The sequence below is a fragment of the Seriola aureovittata genome, chromosome 9 (assembly GCF_021018895.1).
Source record: "Seriola aureovittata isolate HTS-2021-v1 ecotype China chromosome 9, ASM2101889v1, whole genome shotgun sequence".
NCBI classification, from domain to species: Eukaryota; Metazoa; Chordata; class Actinopteri; order Carangiformes; family Carangidae; genus Seriola; species Seriola aureovittata.
Genome location: NC_079372.1, coordinates 26,830,211 through 26,854,454, shown reverse-complemented (window position 1 = coordinate 26,854,454; position 24,244 = coordinate 26,830,211). Strand labels below are relative to the sequence as shown.

The 24,244-nt window shown below is 33.0% G+C and overlaps 2 protein-coding genes across 5 annotated transcripts in view; one reads left to right on the top strand and one right to left on the bottom strand.

Moving 5' to 3' along the window:
• The window catches only part of nckap5l (NCK-associated protein 5-like), a 59,712-nt gene extending 43,547 nt beyond the window's left edge, over positions 1 to 16,165 (top strand). For 2 of the 3 annotated variants that reach the window (XM_056384301.1, XM_056384303.1), the window contains exons 11-13: positions 11,898 to 12,176; positions 12,633 to 12,784; positions 13,754 to 16,165. In XM_056384301.1, coding sequence (XP_056240276.1) covers positions 11,898 to 12,176; positions 12,633 to 12,784; positions 13,754 to 14,014 — 692 coding nt within the window. In that variant the 3' untranslated portion in view covers positions 14,015 to 16,165. Of the gene's footprint in view, positions 1 to 11,897; positions 12,177 to 12,632; positions 12,785 to 13,693 lie in introns of all 3 variants that reach the window. The other variant, XM_056384304.1, reaches the window with a different exon arrangement.
• On the bottom strand, positions 15,724 to 23,634 carry tegt (testis enhanced gene transcript (BAX inhibitor 1)). Of its 2 annotated transcripts, none has more exons than XM_056384308.1 (10): positions 23,482 to 23,634; positions 22,148 to 22,253; positions 21,925 to 22,033; positions 21,184 to 21,304; positions 20,341 to 20,389; positions 20,080 to 20,177; positions 19,796 to 19,875; positions 19,594 to 19,694; positions 19,227 to 19,302; positions 15,724 to 16,723 (listed from the first exon to the last, which is right to left on the bottom strand). In XM_056384308.1, the coding sequence occupies exons 2-10, from the start codon at positions 22,201 to 22,203 to the stop codon at positions 16,700 to 16,702; spliced, it is 714 nt and encodes a 237-aa protein (XP_056240283.1). In that variant the 5' UTR covers positions 22,204 to 22,253; positions 23,482 to 23,634; the 3' UTR covers positions 15,724 to 16,699. The 2 variants fall into 2 exon arrangements, with proteins under 2 accessions (XP_056240283.1, XP_056240282.1); XM_056384307.1 differs by having other exon boundaries at positions 22,148 to 22,256; positions 23,482 to 23,618.
• Positions 23,635 to 24,244: the final 610 nt, after the last annotated feature.

The following is a 24,244-nucleotide window of genomic DNA, read 5'->3' as shown; positions in this document are numbered from 1 at the left end:
TATGTTTTAAAACGTCATATTATAGCATTGCATAAAAAGTCAAAAAAACGTCATAGTATAGTATGGCATAAAATTGTCAAAAAAACGTCATAGTATAGTATGGCATAAAATTGTCAAAAAAACGTCATAGTATAGTATGGCATAAAAAGTCAAAAAACGTCATAGTATAGTATGGCATGAAATTGTCAAAAAACGTCATAGTATAGTATGGCATAAAATTGTCAAAAAATGTCATAGTATCGTATGTTTTAAAACGTCATATTATAGCATTGCATAAAAAGTCAAAAAAACGTCATAGTATAGTATGGCATAAAATTGTCAAAAAACGTCATAGTATAGTATGGCATAAAACGTCAAAAAACGTCATAGTATAGTATGGCATGAAATTGTCAAAAAACGTCATAGTATAGTATGGATTAAAACGTCATAGTATAGCATGTTTTAAAACTTCAAAAAATGTCATAGTATAGCATGGCATAAAAAGTAAAAAAAAACGTCATAGTATAGTATGGCATAAAATTGTCAAAAAACGTCATAGTATAGTATGGCATAAAATTGTCAAAAAATGTCATAGTATCGTATGTTTTAAAACGTCATATTATAGCATTGCATAAAAAGTCAAAAAAACGTCATAGTATAGTATGGCATAAAATTGTCAAAAAACGTCATAGTATAGTATGGATTAAAACGTCATAGTATAGCATGTTTTAAAACTTCAAAAAATGTCATAGTATAGCATGGCATAAAAAGTCAAAAAAACGTCATAGTATAGTATGGCATAAAATTGTCAAAAAACGTCATAGTATAGCATGGCATAAAAAGTCAAAAAAACGTCATAGTATGGTATGGCTTGAAATTATCAAAAAAAAACGTCATAGTATAGCATGGCATAAAAAGTCAAAAAACGTCATAGTATAGTATGTTTTAAAACTTCAATAAATGTCATAGTATAGTATGGCATGAAATTGTCAATAAACGTCATAGAATAGTATGGATTAAAACGTCATAGTATAGTATGTCATGAAATTATCAAAAAAAACGTCATAGTATAGCATGGCATAAAATTGTCAAAAAACGTCATAGTATAGTATGGCATAAAAAGTCAAAAAACGTCATAGTATAGTATGGCATAAAAACTCAAAAAACGTCATATTAAAGTATGGCATGAAATTGTCAATAAACGTCATTGTATAGTATGGATTAAAACGTCATAGTATAGTATGACTTGAAGTTGTCAAAAAAACGTCATAGTATATTATGGATTAAAACGTCATAGTATAGCATGGCATAAAAAGTCAAAAAAAAACGTCATAGTATAATATGGCATGAAATTGTCAAAAAACGTCATCGTATAGTATGGCATAAAATTGTCAAAAAATGTCATAGTATAGTATGGCATAAAACGTCACAGTATAGCATGTTTTAAAACTTCAAAAAATGTCATAGTATAGCATGGCATAAAAAGTCAAAAAAACGTCATAGTATAGTATGGCATAAAATTGTCAAAAAACGTCATAGTATAGTATGGCATAAAACGTCATAGTATAGTATTACTTGAAGTTGTCCAAAAACGTCATAGTATATAATGGATTAAAACGTCATAGTATAGCATGGCATAAAAAGTCAAAAAAAGGTCATAGTATAGTATGGCATAAAAAGTCAAAAAACGTCATAGTATAGTATGGCATAAAATTGTCAAAAAATGTCATAGTATCGTATGTTTTAAAACGTCATATTATAGCATTGCATAAAAAGTCAAAAAAACGTCATAGTATAGTATGGCATAAAATTGTCAAAAAAACGTCATAGTATAGTATGGCATAAAAAGTCAAAAAAACGTCATAGTATAGTATGGCATGAAATTGTCAAAAAACGTCATAGTATAGTATGGCATAAAATTGTCAAAAAATGTCATAGTATCGTATGTTTTAAAACGTCATATTATAGCATTGCATAAAAAGTCAAAAAAACGTCATAGTATAGTATGGCATAAAATTGTCAAAAAACGTCATAGTATAGTATGGCATAAAACGTCAAAAAACGTCATAGTATAGTATGGCATGAAATTGTCAAAAAACGTCATAGTATAGTATGGCATAAAACGTCAAAAAACGTCATAGTATAGTATGGCATGAAATTGTCAAAAAACATCATGGCATAAAACGTCACAGTATTGTATGGCTTGAAATTGTCAAAAAAAAACGTCATAGTATAGCATGTTTTAAAACATCATATTATAGCATGGCATAAAAAGTCAAAAAACGTCATAGTATAGTATGTTTTAAAACTTCAAAAAACGTCATAGTATTGTATGGATTTAAAAATCATAATATAGTATGGCATAAAAAGTCAAAAAAACGTCATAGTATAGTATGGCATGAAATTGTCAATAAACGTCATTGTGTAGTATGGATTAAAACGTCATAGTATAGTATGACTTGAAATTGTCAAAAAATGTCATAGTATGGCATGGCATAAAACGTCATAGTATAGTATGGCATAAAACGTCAAAAAAACGTCATAGTATAGTATGGCATGAAATTGTTAAAAAACGTCATAGTATAGTATGGCATAAAAAGTCCAAAAAACGTCATATAATAGCATGGCATGAAATTGTTAAAAAACGTCATAGTATAATATGGCATAAAAAGTCAAAAAACGTCATAGTATAGTATGGCATAAAAACTCAAAAAACGTCATATTAAAGTATGGCATGAAATTGTCAATAAACGTCATTGTATAGTATGGATTAAAACGTCATAGTATAGTATGACTTGAAGTTGTCAAAAAACGTCATAGTATATTATGGATTAAAACGTCATAGTATAGCATGGCATAAAAAGTCAAAAAAACGTCATAGTATAATATGGCATGAAATTGTCAAAAAACGTCATCGTATAGTATGGCATAAAATTGTCAAAAAATGTCATAGTATAGTATGGCATAAAACGTCACAGTATAGCATGTTTTAAAACTTCAAAAAATGTCATAGTATAGCATGGCATAAAAAGTCAAAAAAACGTCATAGTATAGTATGGCATAAAATTGTCAAAAAACGTCATAGTATAGTATGGCATAAAACGTCATAGTATAGTATTACTTGAAGTTGTCCAAAAACGTCATAGTATATAATGGATTAAAACGTCATAGTATAGCATGGCATAAAAAGTCAAAAAAAGGTCATAGTATAGTATGGCATAAAAAGTCAAAAAACGTCATAGTATAGTATGGCATGAAATTGTCAAAAAACGTCATAGTATAGTATGGCATAAAATTGTCAAAAAATGTCATAGTATCGTATGTTTTAAAACGTCATATTATAGCATTGCATAAAAAGTCAAAAAAACGTCATAGTATAGTATGGCATAAAATTGTCAAAAAAACGTCATAGTATAGTATGGCATAAAAAGTCAAAAAACGTCATAGTATAGTATGGCATGAAATTGTCAAAAAACGTCATAGTATAGTATGGCATAAAATTGTCAAAAAATGTCATAGTATCGTATGTTTTAAAACGTCATATTATAGCATTGCATAAAAAGTCAAAAAAACGTCATAGTATAGTATGGCATAAAATTGTCAAAAAACGTCATAGTATAGTATGGCATAAAACGTCAAAAAACGTCATAGTATAGTATGGCATGAAATTGTCAAAAAACGTCATAGTATAGTATGGATTAAAACGTCATAGTATAGCATGTTTTAAAACTTCAAAAAATGTCATAGTATAGCATGGCATAAAAAGTAAAAAAAAACGTCATAGTATAGTATGGCATAAAATTGTCAAAAAAACGTCATAGTATAGTATGGCATAAAATTGTCAAAAAATGTCATAGTGTCGTATGTTTTAAAACGTCATATTATAGCATTGCATAAAAAGTCAAAAAAACGTCATAGTATAGTATGGCATAAAATTGTCAAAAAACGTCATAGTATAGTATGGATTAAAACGTCATAGTATAGCATGTTTTAAAACTTCAAAAAATGTCATAGTATAGCATGGCATAAAAAGTCAAAAAAACGTCATAGTATAGTATGGCATAAAATTGTCAAAAAACGTCATAGTATAGCATGGCATAAAAAGTCAAAAAACGTCATAGTATGGTATGGCTTGAAATTATCAAAAAAAACGTCATAGTATAGCATGGCATAAAAAGTCAAAAAACGTCATAGTATAGTATGTTTTAAAACTTCAATAAATGTCATAGTATAGTATGGCATGAAATTGTCAATAAACGTCATAGAATAGTATGGATTAAAACGTCATAGTATAGTATGTCATGAAATTGTCAATAAACGTCATATATGGCATAAAATTGTCAAAAAACGTCATAGAATGGTATGGATTAAAACGTCATAGTATAGTATGGCATGAAATTGTCAAAAAACGTCATAATATAGTATGGTATGAAATTGTCAAAAACGTCATAGTATAGTATGGATTGAAACGTCATAGTATAGCATGGCATGAAAGGTCAAAAAACGTCATATTAAAGTATGGCATGAAATTGTCAATAAACGTCATTGTATAGTATGACTTGAAATTGTCAAAAAACGTCATAGTATAGTATGGCATAAAAATTCAAAAAGCGTCATAGTATAGTATGGCATGAAATTGTTAAAAAACGTCATAGTATAGTATGGCATAAAAAGTCAAAAAAACGTCATAGTATAGTATGGCATGAAATTGTCAAAAAACGTCATAGTATAGTATGGATTAAAACGTCATAGTATAGTATTGCATGATATTGTCAAAAAACGTCATAGTATAGTATGGTATAAAACGTCAAAAAACGTCATAGTATACTATGGCATGAAATTGTTAAAAAACGTCATAGTATAGTATGGCATAAAAAGTAAAAAAATGTCACTGTATAGTATGGCATAAAAAGTCAAAAAACGTCATAGTATAGTTTGGCATAAAATTGTCAAAAAACGTCATAGTATAGTTTGGCATAAAACGTCACAGTATTGTATGGCTTGAAATTGTCAAAAAAAACGTCATAGTATAGCATGTTTTAAAACTTCAAAAAATGTCATAGTATAGCATGGCATAAAAAGTCAAAAAAACGTCATAGTATAATATGGCATGAAATTGTCAAAAAACGTCATAGTATAGTATGGAATAAAATTGTCAAAAAATGTCATAGTATAGTATGGCATAAAACGTCAAAGTATAGTATGGCATAAAATTGTCAAAAAAACGTCATAGTATAGTATGGATTAAAACGTCATAGTATAGCATGTTTTAAAACTTCAAAAAATGTCATAGTATAGCATGGCATAAAAAGTCAAAAAAACGTCATAGTATAGTATGGCATAAAATTGTCAAAAAACGTCATAGTATAGTATGGCATAAAATTGTCAAAAAACGTCATGGCATAAAACGTCACAGTATTGTATGGCTTGAAATTGTCAAAAAAAACGTCATAGTATAGCATGTTTTAAAACGTCATATTATAGTATGGCATAAAAAGTCAAAAAACGTCATAGTATAGTATGGCATAAAATTGTCAAAAAACGTCATAGTATAGTATGGCATAAAATTGTCAAAAAACGTCATAGAATAGTATGGCATGAAATTGTCAAAAAAAACGTCATAGTATAGCATGTTTTAAAACTTCAAAAAATGTGATAGTATAGTATGGCATGAAATTGTCAAAAAATTTCATAGTATCGTATGTTTTAAAACGTCATATTATAGTATGGCATAAAAAGTCAAAAAACGTCATAGTATAGTTTGGCATAAAACGTCACAGTATTGTATGGCTTGAAATTGTCAAAAAAAACGTCATAGTATAGCATGTTTTAAAACTTCAAAAAATGTCATAGTATAGCATGGCATAAAAAGTCAAAAAAACGTCATAGTATAATATGGCATGAAATTGTCAAAAAACGTCATAGTATAGTATGGAATAAAATTGTCAAAAAATGTCATAGTATAGTATGGCATAAAACGTCAAAAAAACGTCAAAGTATAGTATGGCATAAAAATGTCAAAAAAACGTCATAGTATAGTATGGATTAAAACGTCATAGTATAGCATGTTTTAAAACTTCAAAAAATGTCATAGTATAGCATGGCATAAAAAGTCAAAAAAACGTCATAGTATAGTATGGCATAAAATTGTCAAAAAACGTCATAGTATAGTATGGCATAAAATTGTCAAAAAACGTCATGGCATAAAACGTCACAGTATTGTATGGCTTGAAATTGTCAAAAAAAACGTCATAGTATAGCATGTTTTAAAACGTCATATTATAGTATGGCATAAAAAGTCAAAAAACGTCATAGTATAGTATGGCATAAAATTGTCAAAAAACGTCATAGTATAGTATGGCATAAAAAGTCAAAAAACGTCATAGTATAGTATGGCATAAAATTGTCAAAAAACGTCATAGTATAGTATGGCATAAAATTGTCAAAAAACGTCATAGAATTGTATGGCATGAAATTGTCAAAAAAAACGTCATAGTATAGCATGTTTTAAAACTTCAAAAAATGTGATAGTATAGTATGGCATGAAATTGTCAAAAAATTTCATAGTATCGTATGTTTTAAAACGTCATATTATAGCATGGCATAAAAAGTCAAAAAACGTCATAGTATAGTATGGCATCAAATTGTCAAAAAACGTCATAGTATATTATGGATTAAAAAATCATAGTATAGCATAGCATAAAAAGTCAAAAAACGTCATAGTATAGTATGTTTTAAAACTTCAAAAAACGTCATAGTATTGTATGGATTTAAAAATCATAGTATAGTATGGCATAAAAAGTCAAAAAAACGTCATAGTATAGTATGGCATAAAAAGTCAAAAAAACGTCATAGTATAGTATGGCATGAAATTGTCAATAAACGTCATTGTGTAGTATGGATTAAAACGTCATAGTATAGTATGGTATGAAATTGTCAAAAAACGTCATAGTATAGCATGTTTTAAAACTTCAAAAAATGTCATAGTATAGCATGGCATAAAAAGTCAAAAAACGTCATAGTATAGTATGGCATAAAATTGTCAAAAAACGTCATAGTATAGCATGGCATAAAAAGTCAAAAAACGTCATAGTATAGTATGGCATAAAATTGTCAAAAAACGTCATAGAATAGTATGGCATAAAACGTCACAGTATTGTATGGCTTGAAATTGTCAAAAAAAACGTCATAGTATAGCATGTTTTAAAACTTCAAAAAATGTCATAGTATAGCATGGCATAAAAAGTCAAAAAACGTCATAGTATAGTATGGCATAAAATTGTCAAAAAACGTCATAGTATAGTATGGCATAAAAAGTCAAAAAACGTCATAGTATAGTATGGCATAAAATTGTCAAAAAACGTCATAGTATAGTATGGCATGAAATTGTCAATAAACGTCATTTTATAGTATGGCATAAAACGTCATAGTATAGTATTACTTGAAGTTGTCCAAAAACGTCATAGTATATAATGGATTAAAACGTCATAGTATAGCATGGCATAAAAAGTCAAAAAATGTCATAGTATAGTATGGCATAAAACGTCACAGTATAGTATGGCATAAAATTGTCAAAAAAACGTCATAGTATAGTATGGATTAAAACGTCATAGTATAGCATGGCATGAAAGGTCAAAAAACGTCATATTAAAGTATGGCATGAAATTGTTAATAAACGTCATTGTATAGTATGACTTGAAATTGTCAAAAAACGTCATAGTATAGTATGGCATGAAATTGTTAAAAAACGTCATAGTATAGTATGGCATAAAAAGTCAAAAAACGTCATAGTATAGTATGGCATAAAATTGTCAAAAAATTTCATAGTATAGTATGGCATAAAAAGTCAAAAAACGTCATAGTATAGTATGGCATAAAATTGTCAAAAAACGTCATAGTATAGTATGGCATAAAAAGTCAAAAAACGTCATAGTATAGTATGGCATGAAATTGTCAAAAAACGTCATAGTATAGTATGGCATAAAATTGTCAAAAAACGTCATTTTATAGTATGGCATAAAACGTCATAGTATAGTATTACTTGAAGTTGTCCAAAAACGTCATAGTATATAATGGATTAAAACGTCATAGTATAGCATGGCATAAAAAGTCAAAAAAAGTCATAGTATAGTATGGCATGAAATTGTTAAAAAACGTCATAGTATAGTATGGCATAAAACGTCATAGTATAGTATGGCATAAAATTGTCAAAAAAACGTCATAGTATAGTATGGATTAAAACGTCATAGTATAGCATGTTTTAAAACTTCAAAAAATGTCATAGTATAGCATGGCATAAAAAGTCAAAAAAACGTCATAGTATAGTATGGCATGAAATTGTCAAAAAACGTCATAGTATAGTATGGCATAAAATTGTCAAAAAACGTCATAGTATAGTATGGATTAAAACGTCATAGTATAGCATGTTTTAAAAACTTCAAAAAATGTCATAGTATAGCATGGCATAAAAAGTCAAAAAACGTCATAGTATAGTATGGCATAAAATTGTCAAAAAACGTCATAGTATAGTATGGCATAAAACGTCATAGTATAGTATTACTTGAAGTTGTCCAAAAACGTCATAGTATATAATGGATTAAAACGTCATAGTATAGCATGGCATAAAAAGTCAAAAAAAGTCATAGTATAGTATGGCATAAAATTGTCAAAAAATGTCATAGTATAGTATGGCATAAAACGTCATAGTATAGTATGGCATAAAATTGTCAAAAAAACGTCATAGTATAGTATGGATTAAAACGTCATAGTATAGCATGTTTTAAAACTTCAAAAAATGTCATAGTATAGCATGGCATAAAAAGTCAAAAAAACGTCATAGTATAGTATGGCATGAAATTGTCAAAAAACGTCACAGTATAGTATGGCATAAAATTGTCAAAAAAACGTCATAGTATAGTATGGATTAAAACGTCATAGTATAGCATGTTTTAAAACTTCAAAAAATGTCATAGTATAGCATGGCATAAAAAGTCAAAAAAACGTCATAGTATAGTATGGCATAAAATTGTCAAAAAACGTCATAGTATAGTATGGCATAAAACGTCATAGTATAGTATTACTTGAAGTTGTCCAAAAACGTCATAGTATATAATGGATTAAAACGTCATAGTATAGCATGGCATAAAAAGTCAAAAAAAGTCATAGTATAGTATGGCATAAAACGTCACAGTATAGTATGGCATAAAATTGTCAAAAAAACGTCATAGTATAGTATGGATTAAAACGTCATAGTATAGCATGTTTTAAAACTTCAAAAAATGTCATAGTATAGCATGGCATAAAAAGTCAAAAAAACGTCATAGTATAGTATGGCATGAAATTGTCAAAAAACGTCACAGTATAGTATGGCATAAAATTGTCAAAAAAACGTCATAGTATAGTATGGATTAAAACGTCATAGTATAGCATGTTTTAAAACTTCAAAAAATGTCATAGTATAGCATGGCATAAAAAGTCAAAAAAACGTCATAGTATAGTATGGCATAAAATTGTCAAAAAACGTCATAGTATAGTATGGCATAAAAAGTAAAAAAACGTCATAGTATAGTATGGCATAAAATTGTCAAAAAACGTCATGGCATAAAACGTCACAGTATAGTATGGCTTTAAATTGTCAAAAAAAACGTCATAGTATAGCATGTTTTAAAACGTCATATTATAGTATGGCATAAAAAGTCAAAAAACGTCATAGTATAGTATGGCATAAAATTGTCAAAAAATTTCATAGTATCGTATGTTTTAAAACGTCATATTATAGCATCGCATAAAAAGTCAAAAAACGTCATAGTATAGTATGGCATAAAATTGTCAAAAAACGTCATAGTATAGTATGGCATAAAAAGTCAAAAAACGTCATGGCATAAAAAGTCAAAAAACGTCATAGTATAGTATGGCATAAAAAGTCAAAAAACGTCATAGTATAGTATGGCATAAAATTGTCAAAAAACGTCATAGAATAGTATGGCATAAAACGTCACAGTATAGTATGGCATGAAATTGTCAAAAAATTTCATAGTATCGTATGTTTTAAAACGTCATAGTATAGTATGGCATAAAAAGTCAAAAAAACGTCATATTGTAGTATGGTATGAAATTGTCATAGTATTTGATAAAAAATGTCAAACTTTAATAACACACACACCACCCTTTTTTTCCCCAAATTTATTAATCAACCACTTACATCAATACTTATAACAGCATTTACAAGACGTTTTGCAGTGATGAGACATTAAAACAACCATATAAATTGCACATTAAAGAAAAAAATTGCTTAAAAAGTACATTATATATAAAAACAAGAAAATGAATACTTAAACAGTGATAGAATGTTAAATTTATAATTTATTGGTAAACTGCAATAAATAGTAATGTTTTAAGTCCTGATTTAATTGAGCTGACAGATTAAGCAGACCTCAGATATTCCATAGCATGTCTAATAGTATAATAGTATAGTAAGGCATAAAAATGACAAAAAATATCATTGTATAATAAGGCATGAAAAAGTCGTAGTATAGTAAGGCATAAATACATCATAGTATCATAAAAAATGTCATACTTTAATAACACACACAGACATACCAGAGTTTCTTTCTCTCAAATCTATTAACCAACCACTTACATCATTACTTATAACAGCATTTACAAGATGTTCTGCAATGATAAGACATTAAAACAACCATATATATTGTATAAAAAATACATTATATATAAAAACAAAAACAAGAAGATGAGTACTTAAACACTGATAGAATGCTACACATGTAGTTTATTGGTAAGCTACAGCAAATAGTAATGTTTTAAGGCCTAAGTTAAGTGAGTTCACAGTTTAAGCAGAGCACAGATATTCCATAGCATGTCCAAAATAGACCAAAATATAGTAAGGCATAAAAAAGTCATAGCATAATAAGGTATAAAAATGTCAAAAAACCTCATAGTAAGGCATAAAAATGTAAAAGGAAGTCATAGTATAGTAAGGAATAATAGTCATAGTATAGTATGTCGTAAAAATGTCAAAAAACCTCATAGTATTGTATGGCATAAAAATGTCAAAAAACATAGTATAGCAAGGCATATAAAAGTCATAGCATAGTAAGGCATAAAGGAGTACTCAGAGAGAAACAACGAAGGCACAGGGAGAACATGCGAACCCCACACAGAGTCGTCCAGGGCCCGGGGTTCAAACCTAGAACCTTCTCACAGTTAGGTGACAGTTCTAACCACTGTATCACCGTGTCGCTCCGTCACTATATCATCGTACAGTAAGGCACAAAAACATCATAGAATTGTAAGGTAAAAAAAAAAAGGCGTTGTTTTCATGTTGACATTTTCATGGAATTTTTAGACAAAATTTAAACCATACAGTGAAATATCCACCATTTTATGTTTACTCCTTCTTGCATCCTGACTGCTAGCCTACAGAACACAGAAGTCAGGGTTAGCTTGCCAGTTCATGCTACCTAACATGGTTAAATAACATCAGTTTACATTTTTCTGGTGACGTTAGGTACCACTGTGTTATTCTCACATGACGTAAGCCTTCAGATAGCCTCCGCCCTTTCAGTCAGTCAAATGGTAGCATGCCTAAATCGGTTGTCTTGGATACGTAGCCTCTTGGAGGGCACATTCGAATGATCTAATATGACGTGACTCCAAACATATAGGTGGTTGGTAGGGACAATTCTGTCCTCCCAAAATATTTGTAGGAACATATTCCTACCGTCCTTATGCAAACCTGCGGCCTTGATATATAGTGGAGAATTACTTAAATGACACAATTGCTTTGTGTCTTTTTGATTTGTTTGTTTCTTAAAATATGTGAGTATTTCATTCATTCATTCATTCATGTGTTCCCACATTAGTCAGTCACTGAATCTCTCTCCTCTGTATTTCCTCTGCAGGTTCAGGTGCTTCCACGTACACCTTGGACAGCGGCATTGGAACATTCCCCCTGCCCGACTGTAGCAGCGGTGCAGCAGGACGGGGTCTCTCCAAGACGAGGGCCGGGGCCGAGCACCACTCTTCTGGTTCCCCAGGAAGGGCTGGGCGACGGGCCCGCACCCTGGACAGAGAGCTGACATCGCAGGAGGAGTGCTACGTACCACACAAACAGCTGATTCCCACCATTCAGTACGGCTCCATGCTGGAGGGAAGAAGCTCAGCCGGCGTAATCCGCGAAGGTGCCAACAAACTGTCCCACTTACACGTAATTACAGCTTGAAGAGATCAGGTCGTTCACAACGCTGTCACTTAGGTCTAGTACTTTAAAACTTTAAAGAGACAGGGTATCTGCAGGTTTGAATTCAGTTTCCTCAAAAATAAAAGGCCTTAAAAGGTTAAAAAAGACTTTGATTTATTTAATTTGATTTATAAAAGTCTTAAAATCTTAAAATGAATGAATGTCTGAACCAAATTGTCTGTTAATCCATCCAATAGTTAAATCTTTCAGTGAAAACCACAGATATCAACATAAAGTTTAATGATAATCTATCCATTTAATGTTGGAATATTTCAGTGTGGGACCAAAGTGATGCAGGAGTCCATGAATAGTCATAGTCAAAAGTTATAACCCAAACAAGAAAATCCCTCTGTGGGGAAAATAGATGTAAATTTATCTTTAATCTCTCCATCTACAGACAAAGAGGCCCATGGAGCAAACATGTTTTCTCCTCGCTCCAAGACTTGGACCTTCCCCAACCTGAAGACTCCAGCAGGACCTGCAGAGGTGTACCTGGCAGTGGAGGAGGAAGAGGAGGAGGCGGTATCCTTTGGATCACCGTTCAGAGGGGTAGGGATGGCAGCTTGTTTTACTTTCAGTGAGATTCAAGCTTCATCTATTTCAATTAAAGATAATTATAATGAGTCTATTCTGTAGCTTAAGATGAACTTAAAGTTGTAAAAAGGTTTTGTAACTTGGAGAAGTTGTTCCACTTGGTAATCTGTAAATATTAATTTAATTGACACACAATTGGTTGAATGCATCCTCATCTGTCGTTGTTTTTAGCTGCATTGGAATGCAATGATCATGAACAAATAAAACACAATCCATGCTATAAAATTGAACAGACTCAGCAGGTATAATTATGAACATATTTTTACCACAGACCAAACCTGTAAAATAAAGTGACTCCGTTTGACACATTTTCTACCTTACCAGCGAAAATTTAGTTCTGTTTATGAACTATTTTTAATTACCAACACATAGCTTCCTTGTTTTTTCTTCAGACCTTAAATAAAACAAGCAACAAACACTTTCCCTTGTAATTGGTACCTACCTGTCTTTTCTCAGACATATCTTTGTAATTTACAGCAAAAAATCAACTAATTTCTAGAAAATTCTGAGAAATGTTTTCAGGTAAATTACCTGGAAATATGCAACCTGTAAAATAAAGCATTACTTAACTTAAAACCTTTTTTCTAACCAAATTAATGAGTTTTACGGATCCTTTGTCTTTACTTAAAAAAAATTGCTGGGCAGGAGCATGTGAAAAGGAATTATCTGGGTCACTAACAGACTGAAAATACTTACACAAGCAGTAAAGTAGAGATACATTTTTAAATCTGCACTCACATCTTACATAATGTAAAAAACACAGAACCACATTCTTCCTTTAGAAATTATTAATCAGCTGAATATTAAAAGAATCACAGTTGGATGATTTCTGTAACCTACTTTTGTGTCTTTTTGCACCTGAAGGCGTTACATAAGATGAAACACACGACCTAAATTGTTTCCTACCCCTCTGCGTCCTCCCAGAGCATGAAGGCAGGCGGCCCCTCTTCCAGCCGGGTGGTTGACCCAGGCAGCCTGCCCGTCCCTTCCCAGTCAGGAATGAGCCGCAGGGGAAAGACCCGCACTCCCAGCGTCCCTGAGATGAGCCGGGAGGCCGGGCTGGAGCTGCTCAGGGAGCGGCCGGAGGAAGCTCTCTCCCCGAGCCGCCCTCAGGTCCTGGAGACTCCCGAGTCTCTCAGCGATTCTCTGTACGACAGTCTGTCATCTTGCGGTAGCCAAGGATGATCCAGCCAAGGATGGGGGAGGACAGAGAGGACTGGAGAGACAAATATTCATCTAGTCCACAGACAATAAGACCCAGCCCCGCTCTGAACACATCTCCCGGTTGCTTGCTGTACTGTGATGCTGCTGACCCGCCGCCGCCTTTGAGGAAAAGAAACTGTGCCCTGTTGATGTCCGCAAAGATTAATCTGGTGATGTCTCATCAGCTGTTTTTCTGTTGCAACTGGAAAGTTGGATCGATAGACTTCTCCTCAGGATTTCCAATAAACATGAAGCCAAAAGCCACCCACAAGTAATATAGGTTGTTCACTTTTTCACAGTCAGACTTGACTGTGGACACTTCTCTTTAACTCATGTATACAGGACTACAAAACGCATGGCCAAGCTAATGATTAGCACAAGACGTCGTCACTCATGGTAGTTGTTCAGCTACTTGTCTTTTTGTTTTTCTCATCCTGGTAGACGGATCTTTGTTGTACATCAAGAAAGCGATGAAGCGCTGACCAGTTCAATAGCTGACATACTGTACTGTATCAGTTCTGTTCTTGACATCATTTCATCACATAATGTATTGGGGGGAAAAAAAACATGGAGCTCCTTAAAAAAAATTGAATGTTCATGTCTGTGATTCTTAATTGCTAAACTCATGCATCACAATTTTAAATGTATAAACGATTTTATTGATCATGTTGATATCGTTTTGCGACCAAGGAAGGTTGTCAGAATATGTCTGTTTTAAATCATAATACATTTAAAGGTAATATATACCAGCAATAATAACATAGATAAGAGAAATGGCTACACTATTCAATGAATATGTATTTCTATTATTTATTTATTTTAAATGTACATCATTTGCATTCATCTTTTTTTTTGTAATCTTTCTGTGAAAATTGCGGTCTCCTCGCTTAGTAGATTATGTTCATATCTTGTACTTCAACATCTCTGTTGCTGTTTGTTCCCTAGCAAATAGAGGTCCTATGTACCTACTGCCGTTTTTCAACTTTCTAATTAAAATGTTTTGATTTAGTTCTCCGTCATTTTTACAGGATCAATACAGCATAATCTACAGGCAGCTATGGAAAGTACATTTACTCAAGTGCAAACTTTAATGTACTGAGTATAATGAGTATTTCTATTTTCTGCTTCACTACATGTAAAGAAAATTGAAAACTACGACATTAGCATGTGAATTACATATTAATACATTAGTAATAATCATCAAATAATAGTATGACACTAACAGGGTTTGGTATTTTTTCTTTTGATGCTCTTGAGCACATTTTGCAATTAATATCACTAAAGTGCTTTTACTTAGATTTTTAAGGCTGCAGCTAACAATAGAACAATTATGTTTTCAATTTGCCATTTAGCTTATGAAATCTAACAAAATGCTTTTGTCAGATCAAAGCTTAAAAATATTAAATTTACAGTGATGTGACGAAGAAAAGCAGTCAATCTGCACATTTGAGATGTGACGTTTGAAAAACGGCTGAATGATGCATCATCAAAATAGTTTCCATTTCTGACGATTGACTAATCAATTAATCTAATTGTGGCATCTCCAAACATTTTATACTCACAAGTTACTTGTAATTGAGCATTTTAAAAAAGGTATTACTAGTTCTACTTAAGGACTCGACTTCCACTACCACTGTTTACATAAGTAAACATGAATAAATTATGCAGAGACGCACGATACTTTCTTTCAATACGTTCAACACATTTATTTGAGCAAATGTATCAAATTATTAGTTTCAATTTTACATCAATAAAATAAATTCTTCACAGTATACACTTTCAAAAAAAACAAAAAAAAAAACATACCAATGTCAAATTGTAAGGTTAACGTCACATCATTTGGCAAACTAATTTCTAGACAACAGATATTTGGAGAAATTTACAAGGAGTGGTGTGAACTTGCCCATTTTTGCTTCAAGTTGAAAATATGGACAGATGGCACCGATTCCTCCACCAGCCAAAATCCAAAATCCAGACCACCAAGTGGCTGAGAGTCCATTTGAAGGAGTTACTGTAAATCATGAGTCTGACAGGCTGTCATAGTTTGTCAGCATTACCAGGTTTCATCATTCTTACTCAAATTTTTCACAAAACAAAATTTGTCAAAAAAAAAAAAAAAAAAAACCCAAACAATTAAGTAGGAAATTTTCGAAAGAGGGAACTGTTGTCAGAATCATGGGACATCAAATCTTGTGACACTCCACTAAAGAAGAGTACAGAGGAAACCTATAAATAAGCAAATCAACGAAAAATTTTACATAACTTCAAATGAAACAACGATCATTCTCAGAAGCTCACGACCCACTAAAAGGAGCCTATTATGTAATTAATTCATGGCACTAAATAACAGTAATATAAAAATCGTCATTAAGTGCTGCTCACCTGCTAAGCCTTCATAAAGCAACGCTTCCATCTACAGGCCAAGACTGATCACTGCAGCTTTAGTCTATTTTCCATTCACAGCCAAGATTGGACTAGCGTTAGTGTACCATAAACTTACATTCAACCCTGGTTGTAAGTTTGAAAAATAAATCAAAGGAATTTCAATAATATAAGACCACATAGGAGTTAATTCAAGAAATGAAGACAGAAAGTAAAAAGCACCAAGTGCGCTGCAAATTGTGCCTTTTCTGACAGATTGTTGTTTTCCAGCTTCTCAAACGTTCTTTACTTCTTTTCCTTCTTCTTCTCCTGAAAAAAAAAAAAAAAATCACGATCACAATTAAAAACACACAGACCATATCACTCATAGCAGTTTAAAGTTCGTATCACTTTACTCTGATGGTATCGAGCCATGCAGACAGATTTAGTTAAACAGTATGTGCTGACAATTTTTAGATGTCCACTCTGAAAGCTATGTCATCACTCCAAAAGTCAGTGGTGGGAAAAAATCCTTTACTTGAGTAAAAGTATCAATACATCAATGTGAAAATACTCCATTACTAATTAGTATTACTAAGGTAAAAATACTCAAATATCAGCAAAATGTACTGAAAATACCAAAGAGATCAGAACTTGTTCTGACCGATATATCATTATATATAACATTAGTATAATGTTAATACTGATGCATCAGTGTGTAAACAGCATTTTACTGAGGTAGTTTTATTACTTATTATTATACAATTAGTCCGTTTTTTCAAATGGTTTCCAATCTAGGTGTCAGGCCCATCCAAAGGGTCACAAGATAAATCTGAGGGGTTATGAGATGATGAACGGAATCTTAACGGGAGAGGAAAGAAGAAAAAAGAAATTCTCCCAAAGAAATTTTCTCTACAATTTGCTTTTTGTGACACTTTTACCTTGTTAGTGCTCAACATTCATTAAATGAAACCGTTTGACAACATTAGAGAGTAAACATCTTTGTTGGAACTGCTAACAACTCAAACACGACAAGGAGCCACAAGATGCTGTTGTTTCATGAAATACAATGCACAAACTTACTATATGTTTTTTTTATGATAAATCATCTAATAACTAATAACTATATATATATATATATATATATATATATATATATATATATATCAAATACAGATATAGTATAAATAAGGTACACTACCTCAGAATTGTACTTGAGTACAATACTTGAGTAAATGAACTATATAACTTTCCATCACTGAATACAAAGGAGAAAAATTAAACTCTGTTTTTTTTTTTCTGCACAATTCAGTGACACATCACATTTTAAACAAACAGAGCAGTGTTTCTGAAAAGATATCTTTCTATTGACTTATCCAAATGTTATTTGCTTTGAAATTGTTATGTCATTCTACTAGGGCTAAATAAGAAAATGTGTTTTTTTTTGTGATTTGGCTGAAACAACCATATTTACTCTGTAGTATTGTTGAGAGAAAAAATAACATGGTGAGAGGCATTAAAAGATAGGTGTAGCAATATTCTGTACATTTGTTGTTGTCAACAAATCCCATGAAAATACAAAAACCAACAATGCAGTAGTTTGTCTCTCAATACTTTCCAACTCCCCCAGCCCGTCTGTGGCTCTCAGCCCAAAGCCCATCTCTTCCTGCTGAAGATGTTAATCTTTAAAAATATGTCAACCAATACAGTTTCTTTTTTTTTTTTAAAGCCTCAATAACTTCCTAATACAGCTGGACACTACTTTTTAGCAAACCTTACTTAAACAGCAGTACACACTGCATTTGTTGGGAACTATTTTCAGCAATGGATTTATAAACATCTGTTGTGGAAGTGAGTATTTGGGGCAGCAGCTGGGTGAATGTGGGATTGACTCAAAGTAGACCACACTGTCCCTCTTCATCATAAAGAAGGAACATGTCAACCAGTGCAAAAGTTAGGCCCACTGATGGGTTTTTGGTTGGACAGCAAGAGAGGCCAGTCTGACAAATGCAAATGTCCATGACTGACTGTGTGACTGGCTGAGTGATAAGGTTAAACAATTGGTTGACCAGCCTTGTGCTGGACTTTTCCCACTGGCCATTGCTCTTTCAAAATGATTTGGCACCAATTTCTATTATTGCATCATTTACAAGTCAATATAGCTGAAATCTCAGCATAGCCATTATCTTTAACTTGTGATTTTGACAACGTTAGAAAATCAGACAATGTTGCCGTTACAAATTCAGGATTTTAGCAGCAGAAGGGCAGCAACTTGGAAATGGTTTTGGAAGTGACTGCTGGTTAATATGTAGTTTTAATGGGCCATGTTTCAGTCATTATTTCATACTTGTTCGGTTGTCTGACAACAGAAACAGAAAAACATGTAAATTAGAAAATTAAAATACTGTGTTTGGGTTCAGAGAGAAGGAGAGAAGCAAACAGATAAAAGGCTGAAACCAGCTGACAGCAGAATGCAAATACAGAAAGATGATATCATGAATATGCTAATTGGCATATTGCGTCATCTGGGGACTACTCCACCTCTACAATAAAAATAGTTGTTTACTGTGGTTCCACAACTGTTTTCAACTACATCCTGAGTTTTGCATTTTTAACCATGCGCAGTGCAGCCATATATTATGTTTTAACCTCGTCTTGTCAATAGTTTTTGGAAAACAGTGCAGCTCTGTGGCAGAGGAGTAGAGAAGGAGATGTATCCAGCTTTGGATACTTACTTTCCTCCTTTCATGGGATTTGTTGACAATAAAAAAATATAGAATATGACTAGACTTTAACTTTTAAAAAAAGAAGAATTATGCATTACGCTTAGTACCTTATCGTTCAAGGCAAGGATGACCATCAGTTTCCTGAAGATGGTGATGAAATCGAGGAACAGGTCCACACAGTGCCTTCAAATAAAAAAAAATTATATCAAATTTGTTTCATAATCTTTATGTATTCTTTCAAAGAAAAAAACACTACCATACATCATTCAGTATCACTCCAATAAAGGCTGTAAAAGTTTACCAATTGTCATCTTAGGGTTGAAGTTATGTAACCCTTTTGAAAAAGAACAATGTATTTGAATGAGTCTTTTGTAGGAACTGATGCTCAGTTCCACACCTCACTATGGGATCATGTATTTGCATGGTATTTGGTTATGAGCAAATAAATAAGGGCCCAGGTGGATAAATCCTCACCAGACATAGTCCTTGTCGCCGTTCTCTGCTTTCTCAATGATGAGCTGGGTGTCAAACAGTACAAAGCCGCACATGATGAACAGCCCGAGGTACATGTGTGCCTGTCAGAAGAGATAAAGACATACAAAAAAAACATATAATTTACACCGCAATGTGACACACAGGTGATCAAACTTTTAGTGAGGGATATTAAGGGAAGTACCTTAAACAGCATCAGAGATCCAAAGAACATGTTCATCACAGACATCAGGAATAGAAGGGAAAGGCCAGACATCAGTGTGCCTGAGGAGAAAAATAACTTAATACATTAAAATGCACTATGTTTTTCTGGAGGAGAAGAAATTCAACATAATGCTGTAAAATTAGATTGATAAGCTAATGCAAAATGGCATTTCTCTGATGGGCAAAAAATGGGTTTAATTTACAGGATATAGAATTAGAGGATGATTGTTACAGTCATGGGTCACAATGAAAAACTGCCTTTACCTCCAAGAAACAGGTAGCTCCTTCGCTTGGCATAGAGGGCGCTGAGAGTGAAGCAAATGAAAATCGCAGAGGTTCCCATGAAAGCCGTCACAATGATGCTGAGGAGAAACAAAGTCAGAAAACAGTCAGGTGGCTGTACTCATCACATTACACTATTCACATTTGTTGTTTAGTTTCAAGATCACACTGTTTAAAGATTGTTATGTTTCCTTTATATTCAGCTGTTAGATAATTATGTGTACTGAGTAAACTTTCGCATACCTCGGATTCACAGCGATGACAAAGTCCAGTGTGGGGCCAAGGCCAACACCTGAACAGGGAGGAAGAAAGGCAAACACTGCTTTTAGACTCTTACATGATGACCTTAAACTAAAATTGATTAATCTGCTGATTAACCGATTCATTGTTTTGTCTAAAAAATGTAAGATGATAATATCAATCCCAGTTTCCTAAAGCCCAAGATGATATCTTCAAACGTCTGTTTTGTCTGACCAACAATCATCAAGACTAAATCAAAACAACTGGACTGTCGCTTCTAACTTTCTCAATCTGTGTATGTGTACAAATATAGTAACCAACCTACCTACCTACCTACCAACCTGCCTGCCTACCTACCTACCTACCTACCTACCTACAGAAAGTTAGAAGCAACAGAGTATCTTTCTTATTTTCTCTCTCACAACAGCGCAAAGCCTCCAACCGCCTAACATACTGATGCTCTGCCACTGACTGAACAGAGTAGACACAAAGAGCGACGCAGGGGACCATTGGTGATTGTCTTCAATGGAAAGTACCTAAGGTTTGTCTGAAAATGAAAACTGTTGTTCATTTTGAAATCACGGCTCACTCACAGATATTTGAGGTTGTGTCACTGGACTATGGCCAAAAAGCCCAAAACTTAAAGATAGACGGTACACTTATATAAAACTGAGAAAAGAGGAAATCTTCCTATTTGAGGGACGAAACACAGCAATTATTGTGGCATTTTCCATTTAAAAGTTACTTAAATTATTAAACAATTAAGTGCTTTTCAAAATTATGTCAAAGGAGTGATTGATTAATTGAATAATCATGACAACTCTAGCCACAAAGTCATCAGTTTACCTGTGAGGAAGGCAAATCCTGCGAGGATAGCCAGTCTCTTCTTCTCTGTCTCAGAGTTGTGTGGTGTCATGGCCAGCCAGAACATCATCCCCAGGGAGCCGAGCACAGACAGAACACCGCCCTGAGAACAAGAGCACAAGGTAAACATAAAGGCAGCAACATTGTGGCTAAGATACTAAACATTTGTTGTGTTGAATAATGCTAAAACCCAACCTTGACCACTGAATTATTTAACAGTTTCAAAGATACTTCCCAATTTCAGAATTGTTCTCATTTCCTTTTTAAAAGGAGTAAAAAAAAAAAGCAGTAACAGTTTGAATATTGCTGAAGCATCAGGGTCAGAAGATAAGATTAAACAGAAAAATTCTTCGGGGTGAATGAAGTTCAGTCTTATCTTAACATCTTACAGTCATTGTGATTCAAAACCTAACTATGCTGAACAAACTTGGACTTGAATACAGCTGGGCTTCAACTTTAAATGATCTATTAAGTTCCCAGTATTGCATAATTTTTCTGACGTGATAACTCTGTAACTCTGTAACTAAACTTAACATGCAAATTATGTTAGGTAAGGTAAAGTATGTACTTTCTGTAAGGGAACCGTTTGTGTATCACATTATGATGGCTTTTACTACATCCCATTAACATACATTGGTGCAACAAGACAATATAGTATATGCTCATACATATATATATTATGTGTCCTTGCATCAACACTCTGTTGTATCTTGTTAGAGTTACCTGAAAGAGGCGTGTAACAACATGGACATAGGAGCCAGCTGCAGCCACGAACATACAAACTGCCAGGCTGGAGTACACATTCTTCAAGTGCACCTGAGTTGAGTGAGATCTGCAGACAAAGTGAACAATGCATTAGAGATGAAAACCTGAGTTAAAGCAGATAAAGAACGATAAGATAAGGACTGACATACATCAGATAGCAGTCTAATGCATGCTTACGTACATTTGGGAGAACTTGAAGAGAGCATCAAAGTTGATGTTGCGGTCGAACACATTCATGGTGGCACCAGGAAGTGAGATCTGAAGAGATTTTTGTTCAGCTAATGTCTCTGCTGAACAGGAATGCACATGATTACACTTCAACTCCACTTTAACAGACAGAATTAAATTAAATTCTACAGCTATATCTGTGTTCAGAGATGATTTATTAACGAGCAGTAGTGGAAAACAACTACATTTACTAACACAATTGAGGTTCTTTACTTGTATGTCCATTTTATTACTACTGTGTGTTTCTACTCAACATTTCACAGGGAAATACTGCATGCTTTAATCTACAACATGTTCCCAACATATTTTTCAGCTAAAGCTACTTTTCAAATTAAACTTTTACAAACAAAACACATGATCAGTTTATACAATATAATCCTCTGCGACAGATTTAACTACGCAACAGTACATATTGCACATCAACGATCCAATATCATAGGGGTCTTGCTACATAATGAGCAATTCTTTATTTTATTTTGTTGATATTATTTCTGTACTTACACTTAAGTAGCATCTAGAATGGAAGAATTTAAATAGGTGTCTTGGTATTGCGGAAACACTACATTTATTTAAGATGAGAATGTCCATCTTATACAACTTTAAACTTCGTATACTATACTACTTTATACTTCGACATTTCAGAAGACACTAGCCATTATCTTTTTACACGACTACATTTACGTAACAGCTGTAGGTAGGTAGGTAGCTGAGATTTGACATATAAAATACATGATCAGTTTATAAAAGATGCTAACATTTACATAAGCGAAATAAATAGTCTGAATACTGCTTCCACCACGAATGATACGCTTTATGTTGCGACTTAACGTGTGTAGTTTAGTTAGATGAGGGTGGAAACATTAGCGAAGTTACACAACAGGTTATCTAAATGTCAGGCGTTGAGTTAACTAGCACATAATCGTGTTAGACAAGCTAACAAGCTTCTTGATTACAAGCTATCGTTTCGTTTTAGGCGTTTTAACTGTTAGCTGGCAGCAAAATCAAACCATGTTCTTTTAATTCACAAATAAACCTATTATTGGAAACAGGGCCAACTAATCGAGCCACAGTCGGAGAGCCAAAGACTGTTTGATGCATCAAACTATCATACTAATGGCTAACGTTGCTCGCCAGTTAGCCTTAAATAACTAGCGGCCTTGCTAGCTAAAGTCCTCTCGACTGTCAACACAATTCGACGTCTGGCTCTTTTTTCGGCAGATAACGTTAGTCACTATTAATACGATGCACCGAGGGCATAAGCACAATACGTTAAAATCGTTTACAAACCCCTTGCCTCTCCACTGCTCCGAGCTGTTTGACTCTGACTTCTTTATTTATTTTTTGTTAATAAAACCGTACGTGTCAGTCAGTTCACAACGACCTGCTGACGTCACCATGGAAACGCCCAGAAAATGACGACACGGAAGTTGGCTTCAGATTCGTTTTTTTTGTTCGTTTGTTTGTTTTTAATTTTTTTTTTTTTACAACTCAAACAGTTGTTAGCTCTTTAGCTAGCTGTTTTGTGTTTTCACAAGTAAAATCTGAAAAGTGTGTTTAGCTTCTCTGGGTTACTGTGGCTCACATTTGACAAGTCTTGTTAGTTTTGTCTGATGGTGTGGTTTGTGTGTTCAATAATAGGACAATGGTTTTACAAATTTGAATAGTGTGCTTTAAAGTTATTGAGGCCTACTTGTTTGTCCAGGTTTGACAAGTGCAAATCTTTTTTCTTTTTTTAAAAGCTAAACCTAGTGCATTGTTGTCCAGATGATAAAAAGAGATTGCTTTTTTCCACAGTTATTAATTTTTAACTAGGATGTGAATTACATAATTTCACAACATTACGTGGATCAAAAACATTCATGTTATTCTCGAAGCTGAAGACGCGAATCTGAAGCTAACTTCAGTGTATTGGAAAGTCCCTGTTCCCTAAGGTGAAATCGAAAATACGGTGATTCTCCACGTTACTAATGAGCTTAAATAAAACACCGCCTGTTTCATAATTACTTTGCCTTAAAACCACATTTGTTATTCTGTATAGGAAACCATTACC